At 32.7% G+C, this 22,529-nt stretch overlaps 1 protein-coding gene and 1 long non-coding RNA gene across 2 annotated transcripts; both read left to right on the top strand.

The window, feature by feature from the left end:
• Window positions 1–703: 703 nt before the first annotated feature.
• Window positions 704–11,586, top strand: LOC7464415 (receptor-like serine/threonine-protein kinase ALE2). Its single transcript, XM_002321266.4, has 10 exons — window positions 704–1,026; window positions 1,128–1,313; window positions 7,564–7,644; window positions 7,832–7,945; window positions 8,028–8,144; window positions 8,222–8,590; window positions 8,677–8,937; window positions 9,275–9,664; window positions 9,887–10,127; window positions 10,378–11,586. The coding sequence occupies exons 2-10, from the start codon at window positions 1,250–1,252 to the stop codon at window positions 11,090–11,092; spliced, it is 2,352 nt and encodes a 783-aa protein (XP_002321302.2). The 5' UTR covers window positions 704–1,026; window positions 1,128–1,249; the 3' UTR covers window positions 11,093–11,586.
• Window positions 11,587–13,567: 1,981 nt separating this feature from the next.
• LOC112323996 (uncharacterized) lies at window positions 13,568–14,383 on the top strand. The gene is made up of 3 exons (XR_002977517.2): window positions 13,568–13,745; window positions 13,899–13,957; window positions 14,068–14,383. It is a non-coding gene; the product is annotated as an uncharacterized LOC112323996 (long non-coding RNA).
• Window positions 14,384–22,529: the final 8,146 nt, after the last annotated feature.

Below are 22,529 nucleotides of genomic sequence, written 5' to 3'. Positions count from 1 at the left end.
TTATTTTTTATTATTTACCCTTGGAATATTTATCATTCTACCTGTGATCTATTTATATCATTCTTTTTGTTCATACATTATTCTTTTGTAATTTGTTTTTTTTTATTTCTTCCTTTATTGTTTTTTCAAAAATTATTATACAAAGACTAAGAAAATAATATTTCAATGTATCAATTGCAACATAGTCCCATTTTTAGACTATATTAAAAATGAGTTTAAGATCTTACATGTTTTTATTAATACATATGATCTTCACTGTATTTTATTATATATAAGCATCAACTTTTTTAATTCACAATTATATTTTTTACTCATCGTAAAAAAAAAATATTAATAACACCTACACTTTAATTCATTTGCATTAGAAAAAAGATATTCGACCTACAACTACGAATCGAATTGTCGTGTTAATATTTTTTTATATATTTATTGGCATAGACAATTATTAATTTATTTAATTAAATTTATGCATAAATTTTTAATTTATAATTATAATTTTTGTTGTAAAAAATATATTTAAAAAACTTATATATCTGTTTTTTATATATATATATATAAAAATTAAACCCACAGCAAAATAGGAGCCATTACGATTACTATTTTATATATGTAAAAAATAAACCATATCAACAAACAAATCTCAAATCGGACCATCCGCAAGCAAGTCGGTAAACTCATCACTTCCAAATCACGCGCTCAAACCAAGCGCGCGTGAAGCAGACAGACACCATCACTTCCCAAAAAAACCTCTATAGAACACTACTCAACTAGTGCTAGTAGTCTCTCGCAATTAATAAAGCTCCCTTCTCCACCACCACCTCTGTTTCAAGTTTCAACTCTCTCACTCTTCAAAACCCCCTTCTGTCTCTCTCCCTCTTCCATTTCTTCTTCTTCTTCTTCTTCCCTAACACACACAGACTCCTGTACTTTCCTCACCGTACATTTATACAGCGCACGGGGAGCATCTGTGTAACTGTTTTTCTAGATCTCTACCGCATTTCATGGATCTGCAACCCCACACAACACGTACACCCACACTGACACTCTCTTGATTTCTCTCTCTCCTAGGGTTTTAGTTTTGACTGACCGTTTGTTTACTCTCTCACTGCCCAAACTCTTGTTTTTAGGTTATGCTTGATACTCAATTCAACGGTGGCCTCAGCCGGAGCTCCTGGAACTTCCGCTGGATCTCCAGCAAGCTTCAAGGCCTTTGGTTTTGACAATGCTTTGGATTTTGGTTTGACGTAAGATGCATACCTTGACGACGTCGCTGCTTGTTCTTTGCTGGTCTAGCTTTGTTTTTGCTTGTTTAGGTAAACATCCTTTTCTTTTCTCACGCTTTTTTTGGTTGATATTTTCAGCTTGATTGAGTCTGAGAGTGCTGAAATTTGGGTTTATTAGCTGTAATTTTGCGTGCATTTTTAGGAATTCAAGGAAAGAGTCTTGCTTTTCTTTGTCAGTTTTGCTTCTAACAGGTTAATGGGGTGTTAATATGAGAATTGCTGTTTAGCGCAAACTTTACCTGTTACTGACTTTGCAAAATGTGCTTGTTTCTCCTAATTAACTATCAAGTATCAACAGATGCTATAAATTACCTGCTTCTCTGCCTTTGATTGGAGCGGACATGGTTGTGCATTAATGTTTCTGAATCTTTAGGTTAAATTGGTCTCACTGATTTGCTAATTGCATGGTTGTGAAGTTTACTGAATGAATGGAAATAATTTCTATACCTTCTGTCTAGAGAATCGATATATTTTATGAAAAAAAATTAGCAGAATTTTGGAAGCATGTGGGAAAATTGCAGAATTCGGACCTTCATCCATGCTATTCTGAAGGATGGGATTTTAGATTTGACACGTGTGGATAGAGATTGCCAATGATTCTTTAAAATGTTAATTTGCCAAAAAATGAAAGAAAGCATATATGGCAATCGTTTCTACAAATGGATGACCTAAGTTTTACTATAGCATATCGATAAGATACTCATGCGAACCTCGTGATCATATGGTCACGTAACCCACAAGGAAATTGAAAACTAACCCTAGAAAGCTGAATACTGGGTTTGAAATCCTAATCCAGAGGTAACCTTATACCTAAGAATCAAAGGTATTGGAAAAAGAACTTGAACTTAGAGATAACCCCCATACCTAAGAACTCAGAGTATGCGAATGACACTACAAAGCCAATTAATCTTTGATAAGTTGATGTACAATCTTTGTCCCTGCAAAGAAAGGTTGTTTGCAACATGCAAAACAAAGAAAAAATCTAGTTTATTCAAATCATCATAGCTACCGAAACTTGCAATGATAAAAGTAATATTTAGCCCCCTTTAAATAACCCTAATGGATCTCTTTTGGGTTGCAAGCGAATGAGCCCTATCTAGTAATCAATTAACACAAGTTTAATACTAAAACAAACTCAAACAATATCTAATGGGTCAAAACAAACCCAATTTAGAATAAAGTCCAAAGTTAATAATATTCAACACTAAAATAAATAAAAGAAACATCATAAAACAAAGTTCTCTTGCTTGAAATCCCCATGCATGACCGAAACTCTCCCTTTGCTTTTATTGGAGGCTTTGCCGAAACTTCATGCTTCAAATTAGCTAGGAAACTTTGTTTTTAATTGCTGGAATTTTCTCCCTTAAATTGCCCCCTCTTAGTCACCTTGATGTGCTAGGAAATTCTTTAAAATAAGGAAAAGAACAACAAAAGAATTCAAAGCTTCCTTGCCATCACATACATTTGATAATGGATATGGAATTCTTGCAAACTATGGATAATAGTTGTTGCCATAAATGTCTCATTGTTTAACATGAAATCCTTGTAGAATAAGCAAGTCAATAGTTGCCAAACATGTTTCAAAGAGCATGAAGGAATCGTTGTTGTATTGACTGGAATCCATAATACACAAGAAAACAATGTTTCTCTAATTTTCACACATTCCCGGCGGATTTCAGTCCTGACTTCAACACGTCGTTCTCTCCTATCCGGATAAATTAGCAAGTCTACCACATATTGCCAAAAAAGGAATGGATGCCTACTTTCCAATCCAATTGGAATCTCAATAGAATTCCTTTTATAGCTCTAGATATAGTCCTAACAGTAGATGAAGGTCCAGACAAATAGATTTGACAAGATTCATCTAGTAATTTTGAATATCTAAAATAAACCCTTCTCAAACTTCGATTGACATGAAATTTTAATTCAATGAAGAACATGTCTAGAAACTCTTGTCTAGAACTCGATAGCATAAATTGGATATTAGAAAATTTTACACTAAATCCAAATTTGACCTTGCTTGGATCTTATCATTTCTTTTTCTTTAAGATGATTCATCCTCAAATCACCAATATGTATAATGGAAAATTCTTTAGCCTCTTGTTGAAGCCTTTGAAGTTCTTTTCTTGCCCGCACTTGTTTCCAACAACATTGTATAAAAATAGTTGCCGATAATAATTTCAAATAAACACGTCTTGCCATCCACTTGCACACATATTTTTGAATGATAATCACTACTGTTTTTTTTTTCCATCCTTTTCAGAGCTGAAATGAAGCTCTCCATTCTTCATGTTTTTTATTTGTCTCTTTATAAACCTTTGCAATTCGTTTAGCCTTGCGCTATTTATCTAACATCATAGAAGCATTATGATCATAAATATTTGAAATTCGTAACCTTAGTTTTTCTTCCTTACTCATATTGAATTTTCTTCGATCAACCTTATGTCAAGCTCCATCATTTTCATTAGCAACATCCCTCCAATCTTTCCATCCTATTTGCATATCACCCATCACCAATTGTTGAGTGACGGCTCCTAACTGAAAAGCAACGTTGTTACTTGTTGTTGGTGGTGCCATATTGATTGACTTGGACATCTTCAAATTTGAAAAATTGGTTAGTGATAAAGAAAATATGTTTCCTCATCAACTCCCTCACATGTTTACTCTCCTTGTGTTCCACACAGATTTCTTATGGTGATCCATGAATACAGTAACATGACTAGACGAAGATACAACAAGAATTGAATATACGATATGGAAGCACAAATTTGACACTGAACTAAAAAAGATGACTTGAAATTGAAAATTCAAAAAGAATTAACCTGAACCTATGATTTTTAAAGCAAACCCGAAAAAAATCAGCTCTTAACCTGAATTTGCGATCTGGTTGCTTCTTTTTTTAAAAAAAAACTAATGTGACTAATTTGGATAGAAATATTAACACAATATGATTTTTTTTTTAATCAAAGAATTCTAGACGCAAATTACTAATCTCTAGACATGAAATAATTGAAAATCAAATCAAGGATAGCAAAACCTAAGAAATTCAAAACTAACAAGAAGAAAATAAAGGATATAACCTGATTTTCAGAGATTTGCTATGATATCAATTGATGTGAACCTCATGAGTATGTGGTCACACAACCCAAAAAAATTAAAAATCAATCCAAGAAAGCTGGATATCAGGTTTAAAACCTCAACCCAGAGGTAATTCTGTACTTAAGAACCAAAGGTATTGGAAAAAAAAATGGACGCAGAGATAACCCTGTATCTAAGAACCTGAAGTGTGCAAATGACGTCACAAAGCCATTTAATTTTTGATAAGTCGGTGTACGATCTTTGTCCCTGCAAAGAAAGGTTGTTTGCAACACACAAAACAAAGAAAAAAAATTGTTTATTCAAATCATCGTAGCTTTTGAAACTCCTAGCGATAAAAGCAATATATAGTCTCCTCAAAATAATCCTAATGAACTTCTTTTGGGTTGCAAGCCAATAAGCTCTATTTAGTGTTCAACTAACACAAGTTTAATATTGAAACAAACCTAAAACAATGTTTAATGGGCCAAAACAAATCCAATTTAGAATAAAATCCAATGCTAATAATATTCAACATTAAAATAAATAAAAGAAACATCATAAAACAAAGTTCTCTTACTTGAAATCTCCATGCATGGCGGAAACTCCCCCTTTGCTTTCCTTGGAGGCTTTGCCAAAACGTCATGCTCCAAATTAGCTAGAAAACTTTGTTTTTAATTGCTGGAATTTTCTCCCTTAAATTGCCTCCCCTTAGTCTCCTTGATGTGCTAGGAAATCCTGTAAAATAAGAAAAAGAAGAACATAAGAATCCTAAGCCTCCTTGCCACCATATACATTTCATAATGGATATAGAATCCTTACAAACTATGAATAATAGTTGCTGCCATAAATGTCTCATTGTTTGACATGGAATCCTTGTAGAATAGGTAAGCCAATAACCGCCACACATGTTTCCAAGAGCATTAAGAAATCTTTGTATTTGACCGGAATCCATAATACATATGGAAACAATGTTTCTCCAAGTTTTGCACAGTCCTGGCAGATTTCAATCCTGACTCCAAAACACATCGTTATCTCTTGTTCGGATGAACTAGCAGGCCTACCACATATTGCTGGAAAGGTATAAATGTCTACTTTCCAACCCAATTGGAATCTTAGCAGAATTCCCAATTGGAATCTCAGCAGAATTCCTTCTGCATCTATAACTCTAGATATAGTTCAAATAGTAGACGGAGGTCCAGACATACAAATTTGACAAAATTGATTCAGTAACTTCGACCCTCTAAAACAATCCCTTCCTTAATCCTGATTGACCTGGAATTTTAACTCAATATAGAACATCATGTCTAAAAGCTCCTGTAAAAATCTCAAAGTTATGCTTAATAGTGTAAAATTAGACAATATAAAATTTTTCAATAGTGTAAAACTGGACTATAAAATTTTACATCAAAATCCGAATTTGACTTTACTTGGATCGTATCAGATACGGTCTTCATTCCACATCTAGTAATGCTGATACATAAAGTAAAATATCATGGTGCTACAATGTATCACTCTTCCCAATACACATTGCTTGTGGCCTTCCATTCTTTCTTTTCTTTTATTTTCTTTTTTTTTGTGAGGGGACAGTCTGATAGTGTAGGATTTATACTATAAGTATAACATGTCTCTTTGTTTTAAGTTTCTAGTCTTAACTAAATTATGAATCCCCAATTCTTTTTTTAGGTCTCAAATTTAATACCAAAATCTCAATGCTTCTTACCATATAAAGGAGATGTATAATGACGAGGAACTACTCCAGATGAAGTGATCGAGATTCTTTTCATCTAAGGAAATCATCTCATTTTCTTTTTTGGACGAAACTCTGTAGAGATTGAAATTGAAATATCACTCTCCAGATGCTTTTGTTAAAAGTACATTAACATTGGTTTTGCTTTTGGTCAATTCTAGATTGGTTTTGTATTAATTGACTTCAGATTTTAGGAAATCAAGCAATGGCTTTAACTCTTGCCTGTTTATTGTTGAGTCTTTTAAGAGGGTAACTGCTTTTGAGTTATTCACTGTTTAGCTGGTTAAATTGATCTAACTGGTTTGCTGATAGTATGGCTGTCAAGTTTACTGTATGTATTAAGAGATTAGCATGATCTCACTGATTTCTATACCTTCTTTCTGGAGAATTAGGAGATTGTTTTTAATGAGAAAGTAGATAGAATTTGAGAAGCATGAGGGAAAATTTGCAGAATTTGGAAATGAGATTTCTGTTGAGTAAGATTGTACATTCATCCTGTGTTGAAAGATAGCTTAAATGCTAACACCACGTTTCCTTATAAATTGAGAACGATGCAATAAACCTCAGGAAATAGGCACAACGAATTATGTGTACTTGCTAAAATTGAAAGAAACCATATATGCATTATGTGTATTTGCTAAAATTGAAAGAAACCATATATGGCATGTTATTTTGATGCTGATAAAGCATTCACTTGCTTAAGCAATTGATTACCTAAGTCTGGGGATTAGATAAGATATGGTCTTTGAACTACATTTGACAAAGCTAATTAATTAAGTAATTATTTTAGGTACCACAATGTATCTCTCTTCCCATACACCCTGTTACTGGTTTTCTCTTCTCATGAAAGGAAATAGTCTAACGTATCCACTGTATTTACAGTAGGATTTATACTGTAAGCATGATGTGCCTCCTTGTTTTAAGGATCTAATCTTAAATTATGAATCCCTGAATTTTAAAAATCTTGAATTTATTATGATAATCTCAATGCTTAGCATATAATTGAAATGCATAATGATGAGAAACTACTCCGTACAGAGTACACATTAAGTGGCCAAGTTTCTTTGCATCAAAAGAAATCATATTTTTTTCGAAGGAGCTTGGTAGAAATTGAAATATCATTCTTCATATGCTTCATTTTAACGAAATCAGTTTTATAGTCGATGTGGACAAATTATTTCCACTGTTTTATACTTTATTTTTTAACTTTCTTTAGTTTTTATGATCTGCTAAATGGTGATGCTTATTCCTACTTTTGTTACATATTCACTTTATTATTGAGTAGTTTTTTTTTTCTTCCTATTATTCATTAATTGTTTTTGTAGCCATGCATCCTTACACATTGTTATAACATATTAGATATCAATTAGTCACATGATTTTTTTTTATCACAAGAGGTCTTGCAACTTCGCGTCATTCAAGAAAACTAACTTATCTGTTCTCCATTCTTTTCAGGACATCCATTACTTCATGTGTATTTGTCTCCTTTGCCACCAAGTTGGCGATTATCTGTGAAAGACATTTTTGTGCGACACGGTAAGGCCACAAAGTTTTAGTATCTGGGAAGGTCAATGTCTTCCTGTAATGGCAAAATTCATTGTTAATAAATTAAGTCACTGTAGTGCAGGTCAAACTTTTTTTTTACTCTATGTCAATCTCCATCTATATGTGATAGCTGTGTATTATTGCTGACTATGGACAACATGCACTCTACTGCTTACAGGAATGTCAGCTGCAATGAGTTTGTCATTTGCTCGATCACGACCATCTCATAGTCATGTGGTTCAGTCTTCTTTGGGCCCTTCCCTCTCACCTGCACCTTCTCCAGCACATCAAGGTGCCCTTTATTCTCAATTTCTCAGCAACTTTCCTTGACACTGCTATTGGAATTTCACTAATTTCATCTCTTCTTATTTCAGATTTTCTCCCTGTTCCTCATAGTGCACCCTTACCAAGACGTCATGGTGGTCATCACAGACATCATCATCGCCCTGTGAAACCTGCTGTGACTGCTCCGTCCCCTTCAGAAGATCAAAGTAACATCTGGCAGCTAGAGTTTCTAGTTCTTTGTAAGGTGCTTTTGAATTTATGTTGATAAAAGATTCTTTGGCAGGCTGTGACCAAATATGCACTGAGCCACTCACTGCAGTTCCCTTTGGCTCACCTTGTGGCTGTGTTTTTCCTATGAAAGTCAGACTTCTCCTAGATGTGGCGCCGTATGCAGTTTTTCCTGTTATGAGAGAACTAGAGAGTGAAGTTGCAGCAGGCACGTATCTGGAAGAGAGTCAGGTGAAAATAATGGGTGCAGCTGCTGATAGTCAAAATCAGGGGAAAACTGTGGTGGATATCAACTTGGTTCCACTTGGAGAGAAGTTTGATAATACTACGGCAATACTTACATATGATAGATTTTGGAAAAAGAAAGTGCCTTTAAATATAACTCTTTTTGGTAATTATGAAGTAGTATACATTAGTTATCCAGGTAATAATCTCGATTCTCTTGTAAATCTTTGTGGCTTTACATATGTTATTTTAATGGTCGTGACCTACCTCCTGAGATTATATTAGGGATTCCTTCTTCATCACCATATCCAAACTACACGGGGAGTGGTCCAAGTGGAAGTACCAGGGATCTCCCCATCACTGCTAATTTTGTAAACAAGAACCAGAGGATGAATCTTAGAACCATCGTCATCATTACTCTGTCAGCATTTGTGGTTTTAGTGGTTTTCATTGGAGCAATTGCCATTGTCATAAGATGGAGAAAATCTGGAAGACCATCAAGTGCTGTTGGTCCGGCATTCATGTCCTCTATAAATAAAAGATCTGGTATGCCCCTTTATATTCATTTTGTTCTACTTGTAAAGATTTATTTGGTCAAAGTGTCATGTAATGTTTATGCTGTTACATCTCCACTTTTGAATGCCAATCCTGTTATTTCACAGCTTCTACTGTAGTTTATAATGGAGAATACAAGTGGGAAAGTTTACAGAAATGTATGCTATAAAAATCTTTTATGTCACTTCACATGTGTCTTTTGGAATAGAGCAAGCAGTTTTTGTAGTCGTGCTTTATTGGCTTTATTTTCTATGATCTCTAAATAATTGTTAGTAAACAAGATAAGTCCATGCCTAAGTTAAATACTTGATTGCTGCATGTGATGCAGGCATTGGGTCTTTCTTGTCAAGTAGCATTGCAAGCTCAACACCAATGTCCCTCATGTCCAACATGGCTTCGTGTATGCTCTCTGTCAAAACATTTACATTCACTGAGCTTGAGAAGGCAACAGACAAGTTCAGTTCAAAGAGAATTTTAGGTGAAGGAGGATTTGGACGTGTTTTCGATGGGAGTATGGAAGATGGAACTGAAGTTGCTGTTAAGCTGCTTACGAGGAACAATCAGAATGGAGACCGTGAATTTATTGCTGAAGTTGAAATGTTGAGTCGGTTGCATCACCGCAACCTCGTGAAACTCATTGGCATATGTATTGAAGGGCGCACACGCTGCTTGGTGTATGAACTTGTTCGGAATGGCAGTGTAGAATCACACTTGCATGGTATTTTCCTCATCACATCGGATCAACTTTTTTTCTTTCATTTTTTGAAACATGTGTTTAATTGTGCCATGTGCATTCTATAATTTGTCCTGGATACCTCCTAATGATATTGAGCTTTTCATTCAGCAATATTCATTCAATTGTCTTGCAAGTTATTTTCCCTGAAACAAGAAGGTAAAATGAAGTTTCTTGTTCCATGCCCCATTTATTGACACGTTTCAGGTGTTGACAATGATAAGGGACCTCTTGACTGGGATGCACGGTTGAAGATTGCCCTTGGAGCAGCTAGGGGATTGGCTTATCTTCATGAAGATTCTAATCCTCGTGTAATTCATCGAGATTTTAAGGCTAGTAATGTTTTACTAGAAGAGGACTTCACCCCGAAGGTCTCTGATTTTGGCTTGGCGAGGGAAGCAACGGAAGGAAGTCATCATATTTCTACGAGGGTGATGGGAACTTTTGGGTAATTACACTTGCCTTGTCAGTGTTTAGTAAGATTTCATTGGAAACATGACCCATCACCAATCACATTGAACTGTATTTATTTTACTATTTCTTATTGGGAGTGGTGGATTTCTTACTGTCCATGAGAATCTGTATGAGTTTGATGATGGCTGATGTTTCTCTTTACTTTTTTCTGTACATTATAAAGATGCAATTATTCAAATATTACTTTAGTCCCCCATCTCACTTTCTGAGGTTTTGGTTTGTAGGTACGTTGCCCCTGAATATGCAATGACAGGGCATCTACTTGTAAAGAGTGATGTTTATAGTTATGGGGTTGTGCTGCTTGAGCTTCTATCTGGAAGAAAACCCGTGGATATGTCACAACCCCCGGGACAGGAAAATCTAGTGACTTGGGCACGCCCACTGCTAACTAGTAGAGAAGGATTGGAGCAGTTGGTGGATCCTTCCCTGGCAGGAAGCTATGACTTCGATGACATGGCTAAAGTGGCAGCCATTGCTTCCATGTGTGTTCACTCAGAGGTGGCTAACAGGCCATTCATGGGTGAAGTTGTGCAGGCTCTGAAACTGATATATAATGACACTGATGAGACTTGCGGAGACTACTGCAGTCAAAAGGGGTCTTCTGTTCTGGAATCCGACTTCAAAGGCGATCTTGTTCCTTTGGACAGTAGCTGGTGGAATGCCGGTGGGATCTCCCCTCGGTTAACTTATGGGAGAGCCTCTTCTTTCATCACGATGCAGTACAGTTCAGGTCCACTTGAAGAGATGGAAAACAGACCGTTTTCAGCTTCAAGTTTAGATGGGGATCGGTGGTTGTCGTTGCCGATACATGGGAACCGGTCTGGTCCCTTGAAAACAGTAAGAAGTAAACCAGCCTTCTATAGATTAAGGGGCAGCATGAGTGAACATGGGGGGGGCCTCCTGTCAAGGCGTTTTTGGAATGATGGATATTGGGTTTGAGGTTTTCTTTCAAGAGGTGTTTTTGGAAGTGTACAGTTCCGGAGGACCAGGGCTTTCTGGTCGACTGTAGTTTAGGTGTCTGGTATTTATGGGGTTTCCATGTCTGGAGGAGAGATAGAGAGGCCCTCGCTTCTGATTTTGAAAATCTTGATTCATGTTACAGAAATTTGGAGATGCAAGTTGAATACTCGTATTTATTATTATGGACTCTGTGCTCCATTTATATATCCTTTTGGAACAAAGAGCATTCTCTCTCTCTATGCTACAATGCAACAAAGTTTAGAGTTTCATTCCGGTGAAAGCAGCAGAAGTATTTCTTATCTTGGAAATTTGGAGGAGTTCTTAAGGCTTCCCGTCCTGTCAGAGCTCTGCTTCCTTAAATAGCAGGAAAGCACCTACTATTTTACAGCTTGAAAAATATTTATGTTCCCATGCTTGTATCACTCTAACCACCTCTACTATTTTACATGGAGGCCGCCTGTTTCTTCGCTTTACGCTTTGTCAGTCAGTGTGGGCGCCTAACTTTCTCATCAACGGGGTCAGTACGACACCTACCCTATCCAAGTTTTAAGCAGCAACTAAGAGTTTGAATATTAAATTTGATAATTAAAAAATTTTAATTAAAAAAAAAATAAACAATAATAAAAAAATAAAAACTAAAATTAATATAAAAATCAAATTAAATAAAATTCTAAACGATAAAATTAAAAAAAAAACTAAAATAAAATATATAGCAATTAAAAGTTTGAAGATTAAATTTAATATAATCAATAAATAACATGATATTTTTAATTTTTTTCACAATTTCTAGAAAGTATTTCTCTCTAAAATAAAAAAAATTACGCTAAATTTTTTTTTGATCGAAAAATATTTTTCATTGACTAACTTTTCTAATAATATACAAAAACAAAATAATTTTAAAAATAATTTCTAAAAAAACAACCTTTCACAAACAAAACAGGTCTAAATGGACTAACCTGTAGTCACAGTAGCTAACATGTATTAACTTATTATTGATTTTCCGGTGTGCCATAGAAGTTGTGCCTTTTCACGATTCCTAGCTGCATCCACTTTTCTTTCTTCAGTCCTTGCTTTGCCCCTTTCCACTTATTAAACCTTGCCACTCAACGTGTGGTGGCTTATGCAGGGTGACTTTTTTTCTTAAGTGTTTTTCTATTCGCGATGGCAAGAGCTACCTCTTTATACGACCTTTGTGATTTAATTCCTAATGGTTTGGTGGTAATCTTTTTCCCTTCTAAAATTTCATTTTTTTTCTTTTAATTTTAATTTTTTTTATTTGAATTAGTTTAATTAATTGAATTTATTTTTTAATTTCATCCTTCATAATTTTTTCTTCATTTCAAATTTGTCTTTATTTTTTTAATTACTATTTATTTTATTTTGGATGGTTTTGAAATTGATTTATTTTTTACAATTTCATCATCTTTCATTATATTTACATATCAGATTTTATTATCATTCTTTTGATTGTTATTTTTTGACATTGACAAGTTTTTAAAATTGATTTTTTTTTAATTTCATCATTCAACCATAAATTAAGCTTCTTGATTGACTTCAGATCTAGGATTTAATGGGTTGCGAATTTGAGAGATTAATCCAGGTTTAAAAGAATTGTCCAAGTTCATTTGTTTTTTTTTAACTCATGTTTTTTATTTTTATCATTTATCATTTGATTTCATTGGATATTTGTCTTCGTAATTGTTTTTCTTTGTATAGGATTTTTCATTTCTTTTAAAAATAATCTAAATTATCTCAGGTCTTTTTATATTCTTTTCTTTATTAAATTTAACTTCTTTTAAAAGAATTTTTTTGGATCAAATTAAATGAATTTCTCAATATTTATTTTTAAAAATATATCATCCAATATATTAGTATCTCAATATTTATTTTTTAAAAAAATATCATCTAATAATTGCCGTCAAAAGTTTTTTTTTTTTTAAAAAATTTATTGAATGTTTTTTTTTCATTTAATGCCTTTAAATTTTGATTAATTTGAATTGGGTTCCTATTTTGCTTTGGTTTAGATTTCATAGTGATATTACATGTTCATGTTCCAGATTAAAAGTTTCACATATTAAACATGATTGATCTTGACCGATCTAATATATTAATATTTAAATATTTATTTTTTTAAAAAGGTATCATCTAGAATATTATAATCTCAGTATTTTAAAAACTTTTCATCCGTCATGCATCGAACCTTTGAGTTCTTAATGTTTTTATATTTTTTATAAAGTTATAAAAAATATCTAACCGGTAAACTAGCGCATATATATATTAAAAAATAAAAGCAGTAACCCAGGAGCGCCGTTGCATCGGAAATTGATCTGGATATGACCGATTCCAGAACAGGAATACAAAGTCCCCTCTTCCCAAACAAAGAAAATCGAGTTTAAGTAATAATAATAATAATAAATAATAATAAAAAAAAGAGCACTGCAAAGGCAGGACCGAGTAGTGGTTCCAAAAAAAAAAAAAAAAAGTTTCCAAATCCTCGACAGTTGCCTGCCTGAAACAGAAAGAAAGATGCTGCTCTCACCTTCGACATTTCCTAATGCTTCTTCTTCTTCATCTCTGAGCTCTCTCTCTCTCCCCCTCTCACTCTCTCTCCTTTCCTCCTCCACTAAGTCAGGTCCGTTTAAACTTGGTGTTTGTTTGTTTAACGTTTATTCCTCACGCATTGCTACAATAATAATTCTGAATTAGATTGTGTGTTTAATTAAAAATCAAATAAATGTTCACATCTCATAATCGGATATGGATTGGCTGTGATTACTCTTGGCAGTTAAGGATGCGGAGCGGCAACGGTGGATTCCCTGGCGGCAGTGGCTTCTTTATCCTAGCGTGAAGCTCGCTCTCTCCCCCTCTCTCACACACACGCACGCACGCACGCACGCGCACACGCACTTTTCATTCGTTTATTTTTTTAATTAATAATGAAATTGGTTTTCCAGGTTCAAGGAGGTGTAAATGCAGGGGATCGATGCTAGCTGCTCGTTTGGGTTTAAATCCGAGGCTCATTTCTAAGGTACTCTATTGGACTTGAAAATGGAGACAGAAATCTTTAGGATTCCACTTGTGATCATGGAGTTGAAAACTGCTGCATGTTCTTCCAAAAGAAGGAGAAAGAACCACATGGAAGTTTTATTCGGCTGTATTTTTGTTAGCATCTCAACCTTTCTTACTGTAGGTTCTTGTGATGCCGGGAAGCAAATTCGTTTGTGATTAATTGCATGTTTTCCCACGACAAATATAATCTTTTTCACCGCATTACATCTTTGTTCATAAAATAAAAATACAAATCATATAATAAAATTTATTTGTCCCCCCTATTGTTTTTCTGGTCTTTTTTCTATCCAATTCCATCTTCCCTTTTTTTTTAATTATGAATTGAGTTTTTAAATGCGTTGAGTTTTATTTTTACTCTTTTTTTTAAAAAAATAAAATAAAATAAAAGCTTTTTTAATTGGGCTTTGGGTTTTGTTTTGCCCTTCCCTTGTTTTTTTTTTTAATTTTTATCTTCTGAGTTTTCCTCACATTCCATCTTTTTTTAATGTGAATTTATTTTATTTAATTTTATCATTTAATTTTTTTAATAGCATGCTCATGAATTTTTTTTAATTTTTTTTAATTTTTAAAAATTAATATTTGTATTTTTTATCATATAATAAAAGTTTATTTGCCATCTTTGTTTTGGTCTTTTGTTTTTTTTTTTAATTCAATCATTTACTATGAGTTTTTAATTACTTTAGATTTTTAAACCTTTTTTGTAAAAATAAAAAATAAAAAAATAAAGGTCTAGGTGCGCTGGGGCATGAATTTTTTTTTAATTGGCCATTTGGGTTTTTTTGGCTCCTTCACCTTTTTTTTTTATTTTTTGTGTTTTTGTTCTCTATTTTCATCTTTTAATACGTGTGTGTTTTGTTTTTTAATTTTGAGTTTTTATTGAAGTTTTTCATTTATTATTAGGGTGATAGTAAATTATCCACAAGTAAGACTGATATAATCCTGAAAAGTTAAAAATCAAGTTTAATAAGAAGTGTGACACAATGATTATCTTAACCAAGACACTAATATTATTAGAATGACCTCACAAAGCTAAAATCATGTGTGGATTATGTGACTACGTGATCACGAAGTTTGCATAAGATCTTCGCAGACCTGTTTCAATGATAATGATACAAGTGTGATTGATTTTTTTATTTTTTACAGGAGTATACTTATTTCTAAACCCATCATGCATTGCTTTTCTATCATACTGCCATAGACGTCTCAATAACAAGTGACTCGAATCCATATGAACTACATCACACAAAACCTCAATAGAATGCTTCCTTAAAAAAATGAAAACATGTTTTGTAACCTTCACTTCACAATATTTATTTAACCATTGAAGCCTATATGATCTATGATGTTTGATAATGTTTAGATTTAATTTCTTAACAAGTGTAGTGATAGCAATACTAGCACAACTTTTATTATCTATAATTATACTACATACCTTGTTACTAATATGACATTTTGTAAAGAATATATCTTTCTTTTGTTGCTCCACGTCATTTTACTAATGATTTGCCCTTAATCGGATACTCTACATCTTTATTACTACAATCCTCGAGTGGTGGCTTTTCATTATCTTCACATTTATCACTTTTGGTTTTTATCTCTTCGTGCTCTTGTAAATTATGGCTCATTTATTTGAACATTGTGAAGTTATGTGTCTAACTTCCAAACACCTTAAATAGTTAATATCATGGTTATAAATAGGTTGAGTTCTAGTTTTACCTTTAAAATCAACGACGACTTCCTTTTTAATTTTAGAAGGTTTAGCTTTTGCGGTACCATTATGCTTTGGTTGGGTAATCCCTTTCTCTCTTATTATTCCGCCTTCATGATGAAAGAAAAAACCCAAATTACCTACTTTCCATGTACTTCCCTTACATTTTAGTTCCCGTTCCACCTTTGTATCAACGTGAACCATATCCTCTAACTTAATATCATGTTGTAATTCAACAATATTGACAATATTGTGATTCAACCCATTTAGAAATCTCATAATTATAGCTTCCTTATCCTCCATTGTATTAGCCCTAATCATGACAATTTTCTTCTTTTTATGATAATCTTATACACTATTAGACCCCTGAGTCAGACTTTGAAACCTCTATAACTCCTGATAATAGTTTATCGGAACAAATCTTTTTTATGAATGCTTTCATCTTCTTTCAAATATCTACGAGTTTTTCATTGTTTCTCATTCTACCTAAAACAAGTTAATCCCACCAAATTATATCAAAATCAATAAATTTTATGACATCAAGTTTTACCTTTTTCTTTTTTTGAATAGTTATGAAATAAAAAATTAACTTAACCTTTTTCTCCCACTTTAAATAAACTATGCGATCGTTTCTACCTTGAAACATTGAAATTTTCATTTTCATACTCCCTAAGTTTTTATCCAAACCATTACAATGTTCAAAATCTCAAATTTCACTCCTATGGTTGAATTGATCACCCTGACAAAAACCATTAACCCTTTGGTTTTTAGTCTGTCAAAATTTATCCTAATAACTAAATGATGCATGATCATTATCCCCAACTCCCTCATCTACATTCTTATCAACAAACTCATCAATAGGTGGATTAATACACCTCCCTGGCCTTTTAACCTTGGGACCCTATAGTATATCCCCTCTTGTAAACTAGCTATTTTGGTCTCTTGCCTTTCTAATTTGTCCAAAACATATTCAAACCTGAAATTTATCATTTCCAATTATTATTGTGTAGCTAGAAACATAAAACCCTGATATGAAGAAACTGGAGAAATCAAGAGGTTTATTTTTATTTGGTTAGGGATGTAAAAGATAAATGAAGTCAGAAGATGTTGATTTGATATTATTAGAAACAAATTAGCAAATGACACTGTCCAACTCTAATCGTGGCTCTAATGGGTCACTAATCACAAGATATTTTATACCTTCTATTGAGAATTGAAGGTGATAATATTAAGATTAAGCTGTTAGATGAGATTTCAAAATATAATTTATATAATTTTTTAACATATAAATAAAAGTTTTTTGAGCTTGAAACTTGCATAGACTCATATTATTTTGTGTTTAATAATAAAATAAGAATGATAAGATTCCAACTTGTGACCGCTTGATCAATAACACTTTACTACCATATAAAAAACCATCTCAAAATAAAAATTATTAAAAACAATTCAGGATATAATTTATATAATTCCCGGGGGTTAGATCTCAACTCGGTAAGCAATATTGGCTTTTCAAGTTGGTGTAGTCTCTCATCTTCAACAGCTTTATGCAAGCTTTGTATTTAGTTAGAGTAAAATCTAATTACAAAAGATAATGATCTCTAAATTTTGAAACACATCTATCATTAAATCACAATTAAGAATTTTAATTTAAATTCATTCCAAACCACCATTTAATTATCCACACATTTAAATTATACTGAATTTCATAAGCTTCCATTAAGTTCTCCTTCCTCTTCTTATTAAAAAAAATAGGAGGCCTTATCACCCATATCCACACCCAATTTGTATTCTTCTATCATCTATCATTTTGAATGATTCACAACCTATTCTACCATAAATACAAGTACACCAAAACACAACATTTCCACACTTTCCCTAAATTTTCTCCTAAAATCCTAATTTAAAAATCTAAGAACCATGCATTAACTCTAGTATTTTTAATCCAACTTGCTTAAACAAGCTTACCTAACCTTAAAATGAACTTCAAAAGCTCTAACTTGACAAGTTTTTTCCTCTCCCTCGAATTTTTCTTCTTTTCCATGAGTTTCAACTCACTCTTTCTCCCTACTCCTTCATTTGGTTGCTTCTTAATTCCTTGTTTGAGAGAGTGATTAGGGTTTTACACTTCCTAACCTCTTAATCTTATATAATTCATACTTTTTTCTCTTAAAATGTTTGAATTATTTAGCTCTCCTATAGTTTTTCTCTTTTTTTCCATCTAACATTTTTTTGTCCTGGCATCAATAAGAAGGAAGAAGCTGCTGGAATTTTTGTTGGTTCATCGGCATAATTATAAAATTATCATTAATGAATTTCACGTTATTTCTCAGTCTGTTGACGATATTTTTAGACAACCTTCTCAAAACCAGATCACTCTAAAAATTTAAATGTATATAATATTATATGTTAAAAGATTTCTCCTAAACTTTCAGGACGATCCATCGGTCAGATTGAGTGTTATGTCCGATAGCGCAAAACTGGTCGGTAAGTAATTTTATACTAAAAATCCAAAATTTTGTATTTCATTTTTTCTTGTATCCAATTCATTATTATACTAAACTCTAAGGGCCCTTTTTTTATCCTAATTTATATTATTTTACCATTTTAGTTATTTACGGCTCATTACCGCGTCATCATATCGTTATCAACTATTTATCATTTTTAACCTAGATTTTCTCCAATACTTTTTCACGCCGTACTTTTTTTTCCTCACTTATTTATCATGTATTTGTAATCAATAAATTATTTGTATCCATTTATTATTGGCTTTACATGCCCGGAAGGGGGTTTGGTCTAAAAAGTATATTTTTCAACCTATTTTCACCTAAAAACACCTTAAGAATTCCTTAAATCACCTACCAACCCAAAAACACACCGAAACAAAAATCAACTTGATCAAAAAATCTAAATAGAACTTGATCTGATTTTTTAGGCACGCTACTAGGATAATTTTTTCTTGTAAAAAAAGCATCTAATAATTTTCTTATACAACTCAAGATATTCAGAAACTATTTAAGAATTGTTAGTTAGATTAGGATTTGTTAATACATGGTAAAATTTAGAAATCTTAAATTTGATATTGGAGTCCATGACTATTGCAAAACTCGAATTAAGAGTATTAATGAGATAGTACTGTGATTATAGAGGATGGCCTGCAAGGTCAAGATATCATTAGGATTAATTTGTTTTTTCATTGGAAATGTCTTTAACATGCCGTGTGCTTGAAAATCTTCCTTTTCAAATGGCCGGCCATTTACCGAAAGGAAATAATATAAAAATAAAAAATATATGTATTTCATTCTTATCGGATATTCGTGTGTGATTTGTTTTTAAATATTATGCTTGTTAATTTTATATACAATTATTAAAAAAATTGCAAATATAACTACAAAAATCCCTAATCTTATTTAAAAATTATAGCAAAATTGAATGATTTTTAAAACATCATGGTAATTATTTATATAAAATGAATTTTATTTTAAAATATATATAAAAAACAAAACAAAAAACAAAGAGGATCAACATATGTCAGGTGGTTGTAGGCCTACACTACCAAGCCTACGTGCATGGTTTAATTTTTTTTTTTTAAAAAGCTCAACCATCTTTAGTGACCAGAAAATCAAGTTACGAGATATTTAGATCCAAATCCCTAATTTTCAATTCATTTTTTCCTAAAAACATCATAAGAATCTCAATAACTCAATTTACAACTTGAAGACCCTTTAATAATTCTAGAAACTAAAAATCAAACCAGACAAAAAAAATACTTTTTTAAGCCCTGATTTATTTTTCTAGCATGATTAGAGATCCAGATCACCTTCATGAATACATCGTTCAAGATGAATCTATCAATTCCAAGTTTGGTATTTTTTTATCGTCGAAATGTGACCAATCAAAAACATTCTCTCTTCTTATTTTTGACAATTTCGCCTCTCCTCTCTTAACAATCAGGGATTCAAGCATAACAAAAATGAAGTTTAAGATAGAAACGTAAATATCTAAAATTATAAGGACCAAATAAATAAATAAATAAATTAAGATACCAAGATAATATTTTATTTTTGTAATGCGGACGCATTGTAACAAGTTTAAGTGTAATTTCAACCGTAACTACGACAATGAAGAACCTTCTTCTTTTAGAGTGTGTTTTTATGGTAATTATCGTGGTTGTGATTTGATAAAAGTGATTTTGGAAAAATCACTTTTGTTGTGGTTGGTTCATATAAAATACGCGTTTGGTTAAAATTGTGGTTTGACTTTTTTTTTGCCAAAAATCATGTCATGATATGTTTGGTTAAAATTGTGGTTGAGATTGATGTGGTACATAAAATGACTAAAAATTACATAAAATAATTTATTTTGTTTTTAAGTAGCAAAAATAACATTTAGTAAAAACAATAATCGGCATAAAAAGAAAATTGTTCATTTTTATTAAAAAATATTATTGCTCCATCAAACTTGTTGCAATGCCATCGTGAACATAATCCATACGCGAAGCCCTCTGGTGCCCACATGTTTGTGATCATGGAACCACATCGATTAAAATATCATCAGGAACAAAATCAGGATGTCGATCAAACTCGTTAAATGCAACATCTTGGATCGATTTCCTTCGAATGTAGTTATGTAGTACCATTGATATGACAATAATTTAAACTTGTGTTTTGTAAGGAAACACAAGCATTTTTGCAAGATTCTCCACCTTTTATTCCAAACTCCAAAAGTACGTTCTATTACATATCGTAACGATGAATGAACACGGTTGAATATTTCTTCTCGACTTTGCAGTTGTCCTCGTCGATGAAATTCTGGAAGATGATATCTCTCACCTCTATATGGCCCCAAGTAACGGTACTCATTTAGATATCCCGAATCAATAAGATAATACTTCCCTGCATCAAGATAATGTTCGTTCAAAACTTAATTTCTATTGCAGACCAAAAATAAAATTATTCAAATTTAACAACACCTAATTTTTAATTTCTCAATACCTTCTGGTAGCTTTGGAAATCTTATATTTGAATTGCCAATCGTTTTAAGAAATATTCTTGTATCGTGTGCACTACCTTCTCACCTAGTCCAAACAAATGTAAATTGCATGTCAAAGCTACATGCCGCCATTATATTTTGAGTGGGTACACCCTTTTCTGTCAATAAATGGTATTTGATTTTCTTATGATACACAAGTACGCACATGTGTTCCATCAATCGCTCCAATACAATTCCACAAAAAAACAAAATAGTTTACCAATCAATTAAAATGTAGTCAAAATATTTCTTTGTAACCTTTTCAATTATTTAATAACTTAGAAAAATTATTTTTCACCTTGAAATGTGGCATATATCTGGGATTCATTGCAATTTCCGTTGGTGTTGTGGAGAATTCTAGATCTACCGGTTTGATTAACTCAACAGCTAGCAAGCACATTGACCTGAGAACTTCGTTGAGATATCAGCTTACGGTTTCACCTGAATGTTGAAATCTCTCCTGAACTTCCTTGTTTGAAGCTCCTAAAGCTAAAGTATAGAGAAACATGCCTACATTCTCAATAACACTCATCCTCCTAGAATGTTTTAGCTCATATAACGTTTCCAAATCAACACACAAACTCTATAATATGTCTGCATCCATCCAAAACATGTTATCACAACGTACCCAATGCCCATTTAAAATTTCATTCAACCATCTCATTCTTGTGTTGTATGAAACCATATATGGTTCCTTATAAATATAATTATTATAATACAAAGCAAGTGCCCCAGCCGTGCATACAATAGTTTATTGCAATCACACTCTCTGTCATAACCCAATTTTTGACCATTTTATTTTAATTATTATTATTATTTTATTTACTGAAAAGGATAAAAAAAAGATGAAAAAATAATAATAATAATGATGGAAAAATAAGTAAAATAAAATAAATGAAGAATGAATTAAAATTTGGGTTAAGGGCAAAATAATTGGAAGTTTTTGGGTTTAATTAAACTTTGAAATTAATCTAATTAAGCTTGGAATTAATTTAATTAATCCAATTAAGGGTTTAATTGGAGAATTGATAAATTTTGAGACTTAATTAAGCTTGGAATTAATTTAATTAATCCAATCAGGGGCTTAATTGGAGAATTGATAAGTTTTAGACTTAATTGGACTTTGGATTTAATTAAATTAATGAAATCATGGACTTAATTGAAGAAATAGCAAAGTTTGGGGTTAACTGGGGACACGATTGCAGCAGATTAAAGTCCAAGGACTAACTTGTAAAAGGCGCCGAAATGCAGGGAAAATTACGGTTTAAACCAGGGGCTTAATTATAAAATATTCAAAACTTCACGGGTCAAAGTGAACATGGCCACCGTTTATCTCCAAACGGTGTCGTTTTGAAGACGCTGTTCATCTTCTTCTCCTTTACGCCAATGACCATTTCTGCAGTAATGGAGGGAGAAACGTTGCAGGAGTAATCGTCGTCCGTTGGCTTCAGTTGTGGGCGCCTTAATGGTGGCCGACCCTCAGCCTATCGCCCGTTATCAACCCGCCGAGCCCTATATAAACCGAGCAGCACCGAAGAGCAGGGGTTGGTTAGAGAGAAAGAAGGGGAGAAAAAAAAGAAACCAGCAAGAAGAGAAACACAAGCAAAGCAC

The sequence above is a fragment of the Populus trichocarpa genome, chromosome 14 (assembly GCF_000002775.5).
Source record: "Populus trichocarpa isolate Nisqually-1 chromosome 14, P.trichocarpa_v4.1, whole genome shotgun sequence".
NCBI lineage: Eukaryota > Viridiplantae > Streptophyta > Magnoliopsida > Malpighiales > Salicaceae > Populus > Populus trichocarpa.
The sequence above is the reverse complement of the archived record's forward strand: the minus strand, read 5'-3'. Positions and strand labels throughout refer to the sequence as shown.